This window comes from Impatiens glandulifera, chromosome 4, assembly GCF_907164915.1.
Source record: "Impatiens glandulifera chromosome 4, dImpGla2.1, whole genome shotgun sequence".
NCBI classification, from domain to species: Eukaryota; Viridiplantae; Streptophyta; class Magnoliopsida; order Ericales; family Balsaminaceae; genus Impatiens; species Impatiens glandulifera.
The window spans coordinates 55,149,454-55,166,504 of record NC_061865.1 but is presented as its reverse complement, the minus strand read 5'-3'; the positions used below and the strand labels follow the sequence as shown (position 1 = coordinate 55,166,504).

Here is a 17,051-nt window from a genome sequence, read left to right as displayed (position 1 = left end):
CGATGCTTTCAGTAACAGTTTTTGCCCTTACTGATACTACTTTTTCTACTAGTTCTCTCCATTTTCACGCCTACACTTTTAAGAATAACAAATAATGACATCATTTAAGTATGCATAGATTCCAACACACTTTTAATTAGAACAATATGATCTCCCTGAGAGATAATCTTGTTTTTCGAGATAATCTTGTTTTTCAAGATAAAGAGTTTTTTCCATCTTAGAGATAATCGGATCCCAAGAGGCTTTAAAACGAGTTTTTGCACTCATTATGAAAAACATCTAATGACAAACCTAAAATATCCACCCAACGAGATTTTCTGCTAACCAACATAGATTCAGAGAAAAATATTTCAGACGGCTAAGATTAACACATTTTCAAACTCTTAATAAATAATGCATTATTGACTAATTAAGGTATAAATAATGCAGTTCAATAATTAGTTAATAATGCAAAACAATATAATATTTTGTGGAGCGAAAATCATAATAAATATAAAAATCACCTAGTTACTAGTTACTCCTACGCTTGAAATATATTTCAACCAAACATGGAATCTTCTGTTTACAACCTATTACATGATCAATTTCATGTTTCAGTAACAAAAAAAATATTTAACTATGAATTATTAAATACCCATTTCAGAGATACAAACAAAATATATATCTGTAATCCAAGAAGACAATGCCCTGAATGACTTTCTTTCTTTATTTTGTAAATTCCCGCTTGAATGAATAATAGTAGAATCCCGCAAAATGAATTACAAATCATGAAAACATCTTCTTGTCATGACTTAAGGCTTCACTAAATAGAGGATTTTAAGCATTTCTTTTGAATGGAAAGGTACATAAATGTTCACTGTTGAGTTAATTTTAGGTCATAATTTAAACTTGATGTCTTACCGGTATCAATTTTAAATGCAAAAATTAAGAAAAACAACGTAAGAATTTTAAATGCCACAAAGATCGAAAAATGCTTATCCCGTGCAAACTCCTTTTTTCTGATTGAAGCAAAAATATTTCAGTTTATGTTAGAAAATGGACAAATATAGAATAAATGATCAAGAGTTTCTTTATCCTGTTCACAAAGCGGTGTGTTTCATCTTCAATGTCTTTGATCCATAGCTTCCCAAGGATTCAATCCAAAGTATAAATTTGTGCCTAAGGGCCGCTGATTTGGACCAATCAAGTTTGTCCCAGTTGGCTTTCGGGCTATCATTCTAATTTTGTATGTGTCCCAGATATATAGAGCATTGAATTTTCCATTGCTGTTTATCCTATTGATTTTCCTCTAATTCAAGTCTAAGGCTTTTTGAAGAATGATTTATCCTTATGTACTCTTTTTGAGCTCATCATTCCACTACCCTGACCAAATATCCTCCATTTAAATTCGTTAAGCAGATTAGTGCTATTGATAATATGTCTAGTTTCAAGCCAGTGGTCTAACCAGAAGTGCGCGTCCTTCCCATTGCCACTTTGGTATCTGATGAGCTTCCAACAATCCTTTCTTAACTCAATAATCTTCCTAATAGAACATGTAACATTGGGTTGGAAACATTTGAATTTCCAAAAGTTCCGACCTTTAATGAATATATACATGTTTGATGTGAACTTTAGAAGAAACAAAAAACAGAGGATACCTCTTGTCTGCAATAAATAATCTTTGGTAATGCAAGATTTTCCTGTAATTGGAAGAGATCTTGTCAACACATCCAACTAAAAGTAGCAGAATTACATCTTGTAGGTGTAGATATTGTTTCAAATCTCAAATAAAACACTCACAAATCATATGATCATGTCACATATTTATTCAATCAGTTATTTGGAATCCTCGGGGGTGGGCTGTTAGAAAGACCAAGGTACACAAATAGATTATGAAACCTCTTCATGGCTAGAATAGAATAAGACATCCATTATGTTATCCAAACCACAAATTCCATTTATGTGTCCTAATAACTTATACCCTTTTATTGAATCATGTTTCAATTATTTTATATACCATGTTTCATTTTACATTAACATGTAAATCCATATATGTACGCTTGATGTGATAATCTTCCATTGTAAACATATATTATATCGTGTAAGGTCTGCATATATTATCGAAATGGATCGTATCAATTTCAAATAAGGGAATAAGCGTTTCATCACATTAATGTTGGATGGATGTCCCATTCTCATTTGCAGACTATATATTACAACAATTATATAGATATATTATTACATACATTAATTTATTGGGACTTCAAGTACATACAAATTGTCTATCATCATTCCTTTAGCTATCCAGCCATTTCGGCCCCCATGTAAATTCCTGCAAGATATATAATTAAAATAACATAATTTCATATCTTTGATTGTTATCAAGTTTTAGACATAAAATGTTCATTTAGCTCGGTGGTAAAGAGTAAGTTTTAGACATTATATTATGTGTGGTTGAAGAGATAAACATATTATATTATGTCTGGTTGCTTTGGTGAAGTCTGCAAACATATTATATTATTTCTCAAAAACACATTATCAATATCATCAATACTTAAATGTTAGTATTAAAAAGAAAAATATTATTTGATATTCTAAAACATCAATAACAACAAAATAATAAGACAGTAATGTTACTTGATTAATTAAGATAATAGCTAAGGTAATTTGAGGCACTACACTAAGAATAACTTAAAAAGTATTTACTGACATATATTTGCGCCTCAATAAACTTATCTACAAGTTTTATGAGAAAAACGACTTAGCGTCATTTCATTAAAAATTCCCCAAAACAGGAAAAAAAACCACGAGTTTAAGAGATTATTCTAGACAGGCCTAGAATGATTTTGAAGTCGTAACATTCTGAATAAAAGCTAAAAAGTTAAAAACGTAAATGAATTATCTGTTTACAATGTTTTCAATTCTAGTGAGTTTAAAAAACGATAAACTCCAGTTCCTGTAGATATTCCAGTTCCGCTCCGTGCTTGGAATTCCTCTCTACGTTCTCGTGAGGGCGCTGCAATCCGATACAATATCTTTCCAAAACTCGTCAACGCTCCTGCGGGTTCTGCCATATACCCTTGCATTCCGTTCTTGCCAAATGTTATACACCACTGCTCCAAAGCCGCACTTGAACACGCTTGCTGCAAATCTATTTGTTGGATTTTAGATTTAAATATATATGTAGAACATATTATTAGATTAAAGTCACGAGCTTAATGATTATGAAATGAATAATTGTAGATACCCGTTTAGTATTTGTTTATTTGGTGACGTGACAAAACAAATATTAATAATATGGTGGGTCTTCTTATATTGTGGTCTTTAACAATATATGTGTGCTTCAACTAAGGTTAGGTTTCTAAGACAAATATTATTTAAAAAACATGATAGGAAGATTCAAAAAAGAACTCTCACGCCTTCTCTCTCAACTCTTCTCCGTTTTCTTATCCTTTGATTTCTCCCATCAATATCAGAGGAGAACGGATAATACCCTGGCTGTTGTCCCTATAATTAGATGCCCTGGGGGTGGTCCTGCCGAGATGGTAGCTTCTTTGTTAGATCAGCAATTACGTGACCATCTCTTAGCCAAGAACAATCTGTTCACCGAAGGTGGAAACTTTTCCAGTTTATTTCAAAGACCAATTTTATGTATATTCGATAGAAACTTCGAGTTATCAGTAGCCATGCAGCATGATTTCAGGTATAGGCCACTTGTTCACGACGTTCTTGGCTTGAAGCTTAATAGTCTAAGCGTGCCAGGTGAAAAGGGTGGAATAAAAACCTACGAACTCGATCGATCCGACCCATTCTGGGCAGCAAATGAATCGCTTGAATTCCCAGAAGTCGCAGTCGAGATCGAATCACAGCTGAATAAATACAAGAAAGACGTTGAAGATGTCAATAGAAGAACAGGAGGAAACAATGGTGCTGAATTCGACGGCACAGATTTAGTCGGCAACACTAAGCATTTAATGAACGCGGTAAATTCACTCCCTGAGTTAACCGAGCGTAAACAGGTAATCGATAAACACACAAACATTGCCACAACATTACTCGGACAAATCAAAGACAGGTCTCTGGATTCCTACGCCAAAAAAGAGAACGACATGATGATTAAAGGAAACATCGACAAAACCGAACTCATCAGCGTTCTCAAAGGAAAAGGAACGAACGTCGACAAGCCACGTTTCGCCATCATGTACCTAATATCATCCGAAACCATCCCTCAATTTGAAGTAGAATCCGTCGAAACAGCTCTCAGGGAATCCGAAATCGATGCCAGCGCGTTTCAATACGTTAAAAAAATGAAATCATTAAACGTATCGTTAGCCTCGGCTAACTCCGCGAGTAGAAGTAACATTGTGGATGTTGGAATTTTAAACTAATTCATAAATTCCATTAATGAATTGAAATGAGAATTTGGGTAAATAAAATCAAATGAAATTCAAATGGAATTCAAACGTGAATTAAAGTAAAATTTGATCCAAATAATTAAATTATTTTGTTAATGATGTAATTAACATTTAATGGCTTGAAAAACAATTATCAAATTAAATATGTTTAGTTTTGTTAATTGTCATTGTAACCTTCATGATATATTATTGCTATCAATTTATTAGCAAGAAAATCATGTAACGTGTATTTTCTATCGAACAGAAAATACTAAGGGCAATGAAGAGGAAATCAAAGTCAGGAGTTGGATCAAAGATTAATGGTTGATTTTATTTTTATGAAAGTTTAACTTTTCAACAATATAAAACCCCTCATCTCTAATCTCAAATTTTTTACATTATCTTATATTTTTTCTCACACTAGAATTCCAAAAGTCTTCTTCTTGTTTTTTGAGTGTTCTTCGAGTTCTTTGTTCAATTTTTCCGTTGAAACCCGGTGATAGTTCATGTACTTTATCAAGCTCGTTGTGTAGTGATTTCGGTGCTGAATCATTACTAGATTCGTTGTACTCTGGGAGACAGTCATCTGTGATAAGCTCCAGCACATGGGGAGACGGTGGAACTGTTTTAAGGGAAATGTGCTAAGCACATGCCTCGAATCAACAATTTATTCGGTGATATTGTTTTTCATATATTTTATTTATTTCATCTATTTGTAACATAATTTATATATATATTTCTGTTATTTTTCAAGACAAGATTTCTAACAATCTTAAAACAGTTTCATGTGCTAAGTTATTTAGTAGCTTTTGCCGTTGAAAATCTTTGTCTTTGATGTTTCAGATATACGAGTCACGATGTTGCAAAAGAGTTGATGACTCATTTCGACAAGTTAAAATTATTCATCTTAATAAGAAGAAGAATCGACTAATAAAGATAAGTCTTTATTATACACGTATAATGTTAATTATTAATATTTTTCTTGTATTATTAAAAGCTTAATTTTATAAGCTGATATATGTTTGACATATAAATTTTTTCAAGAAAAAAATTGTATATTCAATATACAAATGTTATCTTGACAATAATTTAGAAAACAATAATTTGTTTTCTTTTTCATTAAAAGTTTGAGAGTTACTAGAATTATCATTATTAATAAATAAAAAGGTAACTAAAAGGTTAACTTATAATTTTCAAAATAAAATAAAATTTGTGGTTATATTTAATAGTAATTAAAATTAATTATAATTAAAACATATGGTTTCAGTTTTAAAATAATTAATTATAATATATATATATATACATTCTTAAATTAATTAAGCGTGATGATTAATAAGAATGTGATAGGTTGATTATTAACGAAATATAGTCTATTTATATATGTACATATAAATTGTCTTATATATTTACCGTTTGATTATGATACTAAGTTATTAATTTTGTTTGACAGAGTTTAAGTCAAAAATAAGAGAAAAATAAGTTTCTCTAAAGAGAAGACAAAAAGTCGTAAACAGTAATACAACAATAAAAGGGTGCATTGGCACAGTGGTTCAAAGTTCAGATGCAAGGGTGTGAGGAGGCGAAAGGTCCCGAAACATGATTTGTCTAAATGACATTAATTATGAATGTTGAAATCATTATAATTTATTATGTAGAAATTATGAAATAAATTGAGTATAGAAATTTTAATTTCTTAAGATTAAATAAGTTGTTTGTGTTAGAACTTATTCTAATCATGCATTGAAAGAGACAATTATGTAAGTCGAAATATTTTGGCAAAAATTATCTCGGTGAGAATGATCCACCTAGATTTGTTTTGATCATTATCGCTTCACGTGGATTATCGTTCATAACACGATAATGTAATTACTTCGATTAAGACATGAGGTACGTTTGTAGTTATGTTTTATTTGATTATATTGCTAAGTAATTATTTATATATATCATGCATATTAGCTAATAATATGATGATTCGTGTTCATTCATAATAAGTATGATTATCTAAAAATTTATATACATATATAAATAAAGATTTATTTTTAATCTATTTTATTTTAATAGATAATTTTGAATTTTGTCACAAAACTATGTATTTTTTGATTGACAAATATTTGTTATAGAATGTTAAGGGTCATCTAATTAATTAAGAAATAAATAATTGATGACATGAATACTTATAATTAGTTAGTTTTATATTTGATTAAAGTTAAACGGTCAACATTTTATTAATTATTATGTATTTTATAAATGTATTTTTATATATATATGAAAGTTTATATAAATTTGTTTAAATAATATGACATATTATTTATTTTATTATGTTTCTAAGTTATTGACTATATATATATATATATTTGTTTTTGTCGTGGTGACTAAAATTAAAGAAGCAATAATATATAATATCATATATATGGATATATTAAATTTGGTATAATATAATATATTTGATATACATTGTTTAATTGTATCATAAAGACTCACTTAATTTGATACTTTTGAAATCAAATAATTACAAGGAAAGTCTTGTTTAATTTGAGAATAATATGGCAAACGTGCCAATATTGCGGGATGCAAACGTGCAACCGAAAATAAATGTTTAAGCGGCTTCGGCCAAAGATGCTTGAAACATTATGATTTCTTTTGTAGAAATCATGTGATATGGTGAATATTTATTTGATTAAATATTCTAATTTCTTTTATAGAAATTAAGTGTTGAAATAAATATTTTATTTGATTAAATATTTTAATTTTTTATGTAGAGATTATGTGAAGAATGATTTATATATGAATAAACATTCTAATCTCTTGTATAAAAATTATATTTTATTCAATTAAATATTTATGATATAGTTATATTAATCATTGTATGATAAGTATAACAAAAGAAATTTGTAAAAGAATTGTGTGACAATTTCTTGATTTGAAAATCATTGATTTAAATCATATAAGTATGTGATTTAAAAAAGGGTATCAACACGAATGTGGGGGAAAATATTTTTATTGATTATAACACAAAAATAATTGTGTATATTATGATAAATATAAAGATAATTTATTGTTAGAGAAATATGTTCTCTATAAAAGATAAAGTTGCGCAACTTTATAAAAAAAATAAAATAACAAGAAAATGTCTTATTTATATTTGCTGAGTTGGTGTTCAAATCGATATTTTAGATTTGAGGATTTTGAAATCAAGAAATGTGTCATAGTTTGACATTATTTTCATAAAACTTTTCAGAACCAATGTCTTCAAAAGGATTTTATGAAATAAATGAAAAAGAAAGTTTATAAAGTCTTGATATGACTTATAACAAATTTTATAATAATGATATGAAAATTTGATCATACTTTTATTAAAAAGTGGATGTGACAATTATATATATCATGAAGATAATGAAAATTATTTCATTACGTGTCTTTTGTACAAATCGTTGAAAATTACGATAAAAATGATTAAATCCATAAAGGATATGAATTGCACTAAACGAAATATCATGTTATTATCAAATGATATATTGATATTATTAAATGAAAGACTTTATGTCTTAAAGTGAATATGTTTACACTTAGAAGTGCAATCTACGTATGAAAATCTTCTAAGAAACTTATGATGGATAGATTAAACGTTATAATCTATATTTTTGACTTATGTCGAAAAATAAAATATTTTTATGTAAATATATAATCGTTTACACGAAGGCAGAATAGTTCAAAGACATTTTGTCTACTAGTTAGCCAAGTAAACAATATTTCCATAAAAAAATAAATGATAAGCATGTACGGATGACTATGCTTCTTATTAGAAGATGTTTCAAGGTTAACTAAGAATGTACCAACATAAATTTCTAATTATTGTGATAGTAATTATAAATTGGACAAGCTTAGAGTTAGTGACAAGTCTAGACATACACGTCTTAGACATAATGTCATTAGACTATACTCTCTAATGAAGTTATCAAATTTGACTATGTAAGTCAAAGATAACATTGTGGATCCACTAATCAGATTATTGAATAGAGAGATAGTTTGAAGTCTTGTGAGACATTAGCCTACTATAAGTTGGTATGAAGGAAAACCCAACCTATGCAGACTAGAGATCCCAAGAACTAGGTTCAATGGGACAACTTAATTGTACTAACTTGGAAAGTTATTGTTGAGGATTAATCCTATAACGAAACAATATATATTTTGACGAGGATAAACATATCGCTTTTAATGATTCTTTGTGAGCAAAGAGATCACCTATGTGAGGGAGAAGTGGGCCGCTTCGAAAGAATTGCACGGCTCAATTCTAGACCCTCTCACAGAACCAGGCGCGTGTTCCATGGCCAAAATGGACACATCCATGAGAGCTTGACATGTATCACGGAGAATTCTATGTGAAAGTGTGTAATCGTTTACACAAAAGGCAGAATAGTTCAAGGACATCAAGTCTACTAATCAGCTAGTAAAATTATATGCTTTCACAAGGGAAGGTTCAAAGGGTTACACCTACCTATCCTATGTAGAATTTAATTGTTGAACCTTCACCGGGTTAATCTTTCAATTTCCATTTATGTGGGGGATTGTTGGAATTTTAAACTAATTCATAAATTCCATTAATGAATGGAAATGAGAATTTGGGTAAATAAAATCAAATGAAATTCAAACGAAATTCACATGAAATTCAAACGTGAATTAAAGTGAAATTTGATCCAAATAATTAAATTATTTTGTTAATGATGTAATTAACATTTAATGGCTTGAAAAACAATTATCAAATTAAATATGTTTAATTTTGTTAATTGTCATTGTAACCTTCATGATATTATTGCTATCAATTTATTAGCAAGAAAATCATGTAACGTGTATTTTCTATCGAACAGAAAATACAAAGGGCAATGAAGAGGCAATCAAGGTCAGCCGTTGGATCAAAGATTAATGGTTGATTTTATTTTTATGAAAGTTTAACTTTTCAACAATATAAAACCCCTCATCTCTAATCTCAAATTTTTTACATTATTTTATATTTTTTCTCACACTAGAATTCCAAAAGTCTTCTTCTTGTTTTGTGAGTGTTCTTCGAGTTCTTTGTTCAATTTTTCCGTTGAAACCCGGTGATAGTTCAGGTACTTTATCAAGCTCGTTGTGTAGTGATTTCGGTGCTGAATCATTACTAGATTCGTTGTACCCTGAGAGACAGCCATCTGTGATAAGCTCTAGCACATGGGGAGACGGTGGAATTGTTTTAAGGGAAATGTGCTAAGCACATGCCTCGAATCAACAATTTATTCGGTGATATTGTTTTTCATATATTTTATTTATTTCATCTATTTGTAACATAATATATATATATAATTCTGTTATTTTTCAAGACAAGATTTCTAAAAGTGGATTGGGCGGAGAAGCTTTACGGGCAGTATATAAGTGCGGTTACTGCGGGCGTGAAGAATCTGTTATCGAGCGACCATAAACTCGCACTTTCGAGGACTGTTGAGGCTTTAATGGAAGGGAAACCGAACCCCGAAATCGATTCGTACCTCGTATTGGATCCTCGTGCTCCGAAATCTTCTGGGGGGTCGAGTGGGGGTCATTTGAAGGGGCCTTTTAAGGAGGGGATTGTGTTTATGATTGGAGGAGGGAATTATGTGGAGTATGGAAGTTTGCAAGAGCTAGCCCAAAGGCAGCAGCAATCTGTTAAACATGTTATCTATGGAACCACGGAAATGCTAACCGGGGCTGAATTCGTCGAGCAACTTGCGGTTTTGGGTAACAAAATGGGATTAGGCGGCGGTGCTGGTGCTGGTGCTGGTGCTGGGGCTTCGTCGAGCTAATTATGCAATACTTTTCTTACTTGAATATTTGGGTTTGGAGTCGGACAAAGTAAGTAACAACTACTATTAATTGCTACATATATACACTATTATTTGGTTTGTTTATTATTAGTACTTGTGTTTTATAAGATGAAAAAAATTAAGAATGTGGGTTAATTATTTTCTTATGAATTGCTAGTTCAGTTCCTCAAAAGTACTCAAACTAACTTCTATTTACAAAAGCTCACCTATTTTATAGGATTGGATTTTCGTGACAAAATTTAGGCATCATTAAGAAGTTTGATATAAGCAAATTCCATTCACTGGGGATGCATATTAATCCCCCAATTAGACTATATTTTGAAAATCCTTTAGAAAGCACCTGAGATTGCTCTAATTAGTGAATGTTGAAGGTCGCTGATTATAGGTTTATTTAAAAAGAAAATATATATTTTATGGAAAATATGAATTAAAATATAGGTAATATTAATTTAAAATAGAATGAAAATTGGTGAGTAAATAATATTCAAAACACATTATTAATCATAAATATGTAATAAAGGAGAGCAAAATAATCAAATTGAAAGCTGAGAGAAAGAACAATCTTTAATCGATCGAGCAATCATGCATTGTCTTCGTCGACGTCTCCTGATTTCTCTTAATTCTTGCCAATCTGCATACATGCCGAGAAACAAGACATTAAGAAGAAACTTATGTTAATTTGTCAAACACACACACACAAAATTAGGTGGTACCCTTGCAGCAGAGAAACGATAATGTGTTGTTGTAAATTAATTAAGCAGCCCCTGAAATGGATGGATGGACACAGTAATTAAGATGAGCAGACATATATATATATATACTTTTACTTTTTATCATGTAATTAAGGTAAGAAAGCATGTATGTATTATGGAAATAGAATATTAGAGAACATGCATGAGAACATATATATATATACTTACTTCCCCCATTAATCTTCTCATTCTTCATCATCATCTTCTTCTTCCATGTTGTCTAGTCTCAATACTGGTTGTTCTTGTTTCTGTGTATACAAATTAATAATAATAATAATAATGTAGTAAACATAACTTAATTATAAAATAAGATAAATAACTAAAGAAGAGAGAGTGGGAGAGAGTACCTCCATAAATAAATGAAGCAATGCACCGTTAGCGTCACCTTTCCAAGTATTCTTTACATTTACTTTTTCTTCTGGAACAGTACTGTAATACCATGGGAGATTTTTCTGCGTTTTTTTTCTATAATTCTTATACTTGAGTTCATTCAGCCTTGGAGAATCCAAATAGCCGGGAGAGAGTACCTCTAGCTTCGGACAGTATAATACATCGAGATACTCTAGTGATGGCAACTCCCAAGTATAAGCAACATCACAAAAACTCCTCAAAACTGATAGATTATGCAGTCTCAAATTCTTAAGGAGCGGAAAGAAATGACGAGTATTTCCGTCGACAGAATTATTACTTCCTCCTCCTTCTTTATCATCATCATCCTCAATATTCTTCATCACCACTTCCATCATCGGACAAACACAAATTTCTATAGTCTTAAGGTGCTTGGCAGCGACTCTAGCTATATTCTCCGAAAACAAATATCTCAATTTCAAACAACATTCAACTGTCAGGTCTGTCAAGTTTTGAAATAAAAGCACTCCTCCTAGTCCTGCAGGCTGGTTGATTTCATACATATGTATTAAATTGCTTAATCCATTCAACTCCAATTTACTTAATACAGGAAATATCTTATTATAATCAGGATGATGATGCCCCTGTACTCCCTTTCTTCCTCCGTCTCTGTTTCCTAATATATAATTTATCTTTGGCAATCTCCTTATATCCAACGCTCTTAAACAAGGAAATGAGACCTGCATACAAAATATATTTATTCATTTCAGATATAATTAAACAACAAATTATTATAATCAATTTTTTATTTACTTTATAATACACAATACTTGTGTTATATTAATAATTTAACTATTCCCAATTAATTATATAGCACTAATACTATTTTAATTAACTTGGAATCAACACTTACAAAAGTTACCTCATCATCATCTTGGTATAGATAATCTTAAATATTACCCATTCATATACTGTTTTAACTTAGGAATTAAAATTAAGAACATTACCTAATCATCATCATGTAATAAAACATTACTTTTTACATTTACTGATACTTAGTTTTCCTTATATATATTTCTATAAATTATGTTATTAGTTATTCACACATTACTTTTTATTCTTGGAAAAGTTAATTATACTACACTACTAAACTTAAGAATAAAATTTCACAAATAAAATTTCACATACTATTTTCACTATTACCTGATAATCATCGTGATAAAATAGTACACTTCGAGACTTTTCATCTTTGTCATCCAAATTGTTGACGTCGATGACAAAACTCGCAAGTTTTTCCAAGGATTCAAGTTCCAATGTTGACAAATTAGGGAATTTAATTGATTTTCTCCATTGCTCTTCTCCACCCGTTGTTACTCCTACTACTCCTTTCAACATTTTGCATCTTTTAATGATTAAACTTTTAAGATTAGAAATTATCAAGCTATCAAAGAAGTCAACATATTGGAAATTATCACAACTATCAATATTCAACTTTTGCAGTGATGGTAGCAAGATGTTGCACAATGTTTCAATGTTTGGAATAGATTTCATACTCAGCTCCTCCACGTAAGATATTTCCAACTACAAAATAATAAATATGATTAAAAAGAATTCACAATAATAGAACATGTAATTTTTTTTGTTTGGTTTAACCCTTATATCATTTTTTTATAACTGAAAGTTGTGTAGTAATCATACCTTGGTTGGGAACATAAATTTCTTCAATCCTTCTAACTCCAATATTTTCAGTTTATGGAAATGAATCTCGTTTACTCCTTTGCAAAAACATTCCAGCCTATACAAGTCACAAAGTTTAAGAGTTTTCAAAGTATTGAACTCAATTTTATCGAGTTGTTTTCTATCATCGCAAAACCTAACAACTTCTTCCATCATTTCACATTTTTTGAGAACAAGATCTTGAAGGTTTGTGAGATTCCTTGATATTGATGTAGAACATAAGTGTGTCATTTCATTGCATTCATATAGTTCAATACGCCGCAAACAACGCCCAAGTTTAGAAGTCTGCATAGATGACGGTGACCGTAGGAAAAGAGATCCACACTTTCTAAGCACAATATTTTTCAATGATAGGAATTTGCTTATATCAATCTTCTCCAACATGCCAGAATCAGCGCATACATATAAATCTGTAATGTCTTTTTCTATTAACACTCCAAGTTCAGATAAGAAACTAGTATTTTCTATAACTTTCTTCGGTCTAAGCACCAACCTCAACAATCTTTCCCCACTTTCATATTCAAGAAAATTTTCTTCTCCTATTATTCCTTTTCCTATTCTTATGTTGAATTGTTCTAACAATGTTGAAGAAGAAAATAGTCTAACACCTCTCGGCACTTGTTCAATTTCTGGTACCTCCAATTCTAATCTCCACAATTTATGTAACTTATTTAACTCATCAAGTCCTGCTGCATGATTGTCCTCACTCTCTGCTTTTTGTAGCCTCCAATCATTGAAACCACGCAACATGTACAATTCTTGTAGATTAGTAAGCTTCGAAAGAATGTCATTGCTTATAAAACACTTGCACTCAGACAAATCCAACAATCTTAAATTTGTTAACTCCGTTATTTCATTTGGCAAAGCTTTTATACATGACCTTCGAAGGCTAAGGACTTCCAAGCACTTAATATGTCCAATGGAAGATAGATTGGTTGTCATATCCAAACGCAATTCCTCTAAGGATAACATCTTCAACTTTGCTAAAGAACAAAATAATGGAAACTTACTAATCTTGTTGTAATTGCCGAATATATTTAGAACTTTGAGTTGATCCGCCTCTTTAAGTAAATATTCTAATATTTTAATATCTGATCGAAAAACACTTAAACTATCCAACTGTAGTAACACCAATTTCGAGCCTTGAAATTCCATGGAATCAGGGACTTCTAGATGATCAATCTTCTGCAACAATATAGAAATCATCTTAGTGTGTGGAGTCACTATATTCTCTAGTTGGTTCACACTATCACACTTTAGAAAATGAATACCATTTTTTTCTTGTTCTGCAATTGAAATTCCAACGTCTTTTACCAAATCATGGATTTTCACTGCACGTTCTCCTCGGTGGTACCATGAATCTTCGAACTTTATTAGCAAATTTCTCCTTATTAGGTTGTCCACTAAGGTGTAGACAAGAACTCTTGTCTGTCGTAGGTCATTTGTACCTTTGAAGAGCTGCAAACTCACTGCATAACGATACAACGTCTCAATGGGAATTCTCCGGTCTTCTCTGAATAAACAGCAGAGCAAGAACAAGAACTGGGCATTGGGATCTTCTAAGAAGTGATAACTCGTTTCCAAGACTTTGTTTATCTTTTTCGTATGTTGATCTTGACCTTGATTCCTCAATTGATAAAGCATATTCTCCCACTCGTGTTTTTCTTTTTCGATGAGAGCGCCACCTACAACCCCAAGCGCGAGGGGCAGTCGTCCACATTCTTTTACAATTTTTGTAGCTATTTCATTCTTCCAATGAAAATCAATATCATCATACTGCAGATCAACTTTTATTTTAAACAAATTAAAAGCTTCTTCACTTGACAATAGTTCAAGTCCGATTTCCTTCTTGGTAAATGTCCGTTCACCTGACCATAATAGTTCGTTTCTAGATGTGTAAATAATTTTACAACACCCAACATTTGATTTTGTTAATGGAAACCCATAAGCATTTAAATCAAATTCTTTCCAAACATCGTCCAACAAGACAACAACTTTCTTGTTACTAAAAGAGTTTCGTAAATGGTGTGCTCTTGCAATCTCACCATCTATGTCCTTAAGCGAAGACCCTAACATCTCTGCGACTTCTTGTTGCATAACATTGTAATTGGGACTACTCGAGACAGTAGTAAAAACTTGAATGTCAAATAAATGCTTATGGAAGTCTTTTACCTTTTGGAGTATTTTCCTGGCGAACGTGGTCTTTCCAATGCCTCCCATCCCGCATATCCCAATTAACATTGTCTTGTCGTCCCTTAACATATCAATGATGTCTTCCATAATCTGACTTCGACTGTCGAAATCACGAGCATCTCCATTGTAATCGCACATATTTATGGACGGCATGGGTAAGGCGTATCCCGTGTGTGGCAACTGACAACCGGATTGAAGAAGCTCGACGAGATCCAGAGATAACTTCTTCCCCTTCCTGCTCAAAGAAAAGCGCAAACTTATATTAGGACACCATTTGATGGAGAAACACCCTTTTTGAACCTCGGCCTTATCTTTGAGAACACTCTCTGCTTTTTCAATTTTTCCGTCTGCATTCTTCATCCACAACTTGACGATTTCACCCAGGGTGTTCCGCTTCCTCTCTTCTGCATCTTCCCTTGCTTGTACATCGTTTCTGGTTGCTTTAAGTTCACCGAGTCGAGTTTGGAGCTCTTTAAAGTTATTGTTGAAGCAGAAGAGATAGCCAAGCTGTCGCTGAATTGGATCAATCAGCAGCAACCCTGCGATCTTTCCTCCTACACTCAAACCAGCCTCTGCTGCCATTTGTATGCCTTGTTCTCTCTTTCTATGGGTTTTTCTTTCTTAACAAGAATGCACAGAATATAGAAGAGTTAGAAATGATATATGAAACATGAAAAGTCTCTGGTTATATGGTCCACATGGGAATACATTGCAAAGTCTCTGGTCAAATCTGCAAACATATTATTATATAACGCATGTGTGCTTCACTGGTTGTCATTATTGATGCCATGTTCTTATATATTGACCCATCTAACAAATTGATTAAGATTAGAGAAGAAGGAAGGGAAATTATATAAAATTTGACATTTCAGTAAAACCATATATATATGTTTGGTATGATTCACTATTTTATTTAAGATTTTGTCCCATCTTCTTGCCACTAAGTATAAGAAATTATTCTTATGCAGTTTCAATGCTATATAATAAATATTTATATATAATATTAATTAAAAAGTACATAAATATATTAATGCAATTGTAATTAATTATTGGAGGAGTAATTAAGAGTACCCCGAAAATAATTTAACACTATATAATGTGTGATTGAAGACATAAAAGTATTATATTATTTGAGGTTGAAGAGATGAAAGTATTATATTATGTGTGGTTGGTTGCCTCACATTTCCATTAATTATTCTTGCCAATGTATAGTAGGTTAAATTATTTTCAAAATGATTAGTATTTTGAAAGTTAAGGACAAGCGTGACTATCAAACTATTGCCCTGATCCCAAATTCGAGGTCAATGAATCAAAGTTTTAGCTTTGTTTCTCCATGATTTATCCATTATTTTACTTGAGGTAAGTGATGTTGAGGTGTTCCTTGCCATTGCGGGCGGGTTTTTTAAATTTCGGGTAAACGGGTCAGGGTTTTCTGTTATGAAAACGGGTTAGAGTATAAATACTTTTTTGAGTGTTTTTCTCATAACACAGTAAGGTTGAGAGAGAGTGAATTATAAATCTAGGATTTTCTGGTTTCCTTCTTCTTCTTGTTCTTTGGCTGATCTAAAGAGAAAGATTGAGAGAGCTTTTGATTGTGGAGTAGTCCAATTATTCCTAGTGTAATCACTTCTTTAATTTGAGAGCAGGACATGTAAGTTTCTACTATTGACATTACTTTGATTTAGTGAAACTTATCCCTCCCGTGGACGTAGGTCGATTTTGATCGAACCACGTATATTGTGTTGTCGTTTATTGCTTTGTGCTATTTCAGTCTTCGTAATCTGTTTGTCGTCATAGACGATTTGGAAACTGAT

At 31.4% G+C, this 17,051-nt stretch overlaps 2 protein-coding genes across 2 annotated transcripts; one reads left to right on the top strand and one right to left on the bottom strand.

Moving 5' to 3' along the window:
* Positions 1 to 3,365: 3,365 nt before the first annotated feature.
* Positions 3,366 to 10,323, top strand: LOC124935434 (SEC1 family transport protein SLY1-like). Its single transcript, XM_047475867.1, has 2 exons — positions 3,366 to 4,349; positions 9,749 to 10,323. The coding sequence occupies exons 1-2, from the start codon at positions 3,366 to 3,368 to the stop codon at positions 10,184 to 10,186; spliced, it is 1,422 nt and encodes a 473-aa protein (XP_047331823.1). The 3' UTR covers positions 10,187 to 10,323.
* An 821-nt stretch (positions 10,324 to 11,144) lies between these two features.
* Positions 11,145 to 15,894, bottom strand: LOC124935433 (probable disease resistance protein At1g61310). Its single transcript, XM_047475866.1, has 4 exons — positions 13,006 to 15,894; positions 12,511 to 12,888; positions 11,307 to 12,047; positions 11,145 to 11,207 (listed from the first exon to the last, which is right to left on the bottom strand). Exons 1-4 carry the CDS (start codon positions 15,817 to 15,819, stop codon positions 11,145 to 11,147), a joined length of 3,996 nt encoding a protein of 1,331 aa, XP_047331822.1. The 5' UTR covers positions 15,820 to 15,894.
* Between the last annotated feature and the right edge of the window lie 1,157 nt (positions 15,895 to 17,051).

What these genes read in the sequence shown, in the direction of transcription:
- LOC124935433 (XM_047475866.1), bottom strand. Translation starts at nt 15,819, where the DNA reads ATGGCAGCAGAGGCTGGTTTGAGTGTAGGAGGAAAGATCGCAGGGTTG. An exon ending in TTTATCACGATGATTATCAG is followed by an intron (nt 12,048 to 12,510) that starts GTAATAGTGAAA and finishes TTTTGTATGCAG; the next exon opens with GTCTCATTTCCTTGTTTAAG. An exon ending in TGCTTCATTTATTTATGGAG is followed by an intron (nt 11,208 to 11,306) that starts GTACTCTCTCCC and finishes TTGTATACACAG; the next exon opens with AAACAAGAACAACCAGTATT.
- LOC124935434 (XM_047475867.1), top strand. Translation starts at nt 3,366, where the DNA reads ATGATAGGAAGATTCAAAAAAGAACTCTCACGCCTTCTCTCTCAACTC. An exon ending in GTAGAAGTAACATTGTGGAT is followed by an intron (nt 4,350 to 9,748) that starts GTTGGAATTTTA and finishes CTAAAAGTGGAT; the next exon opens with TGGGCGGAGAAGCTTTACGG.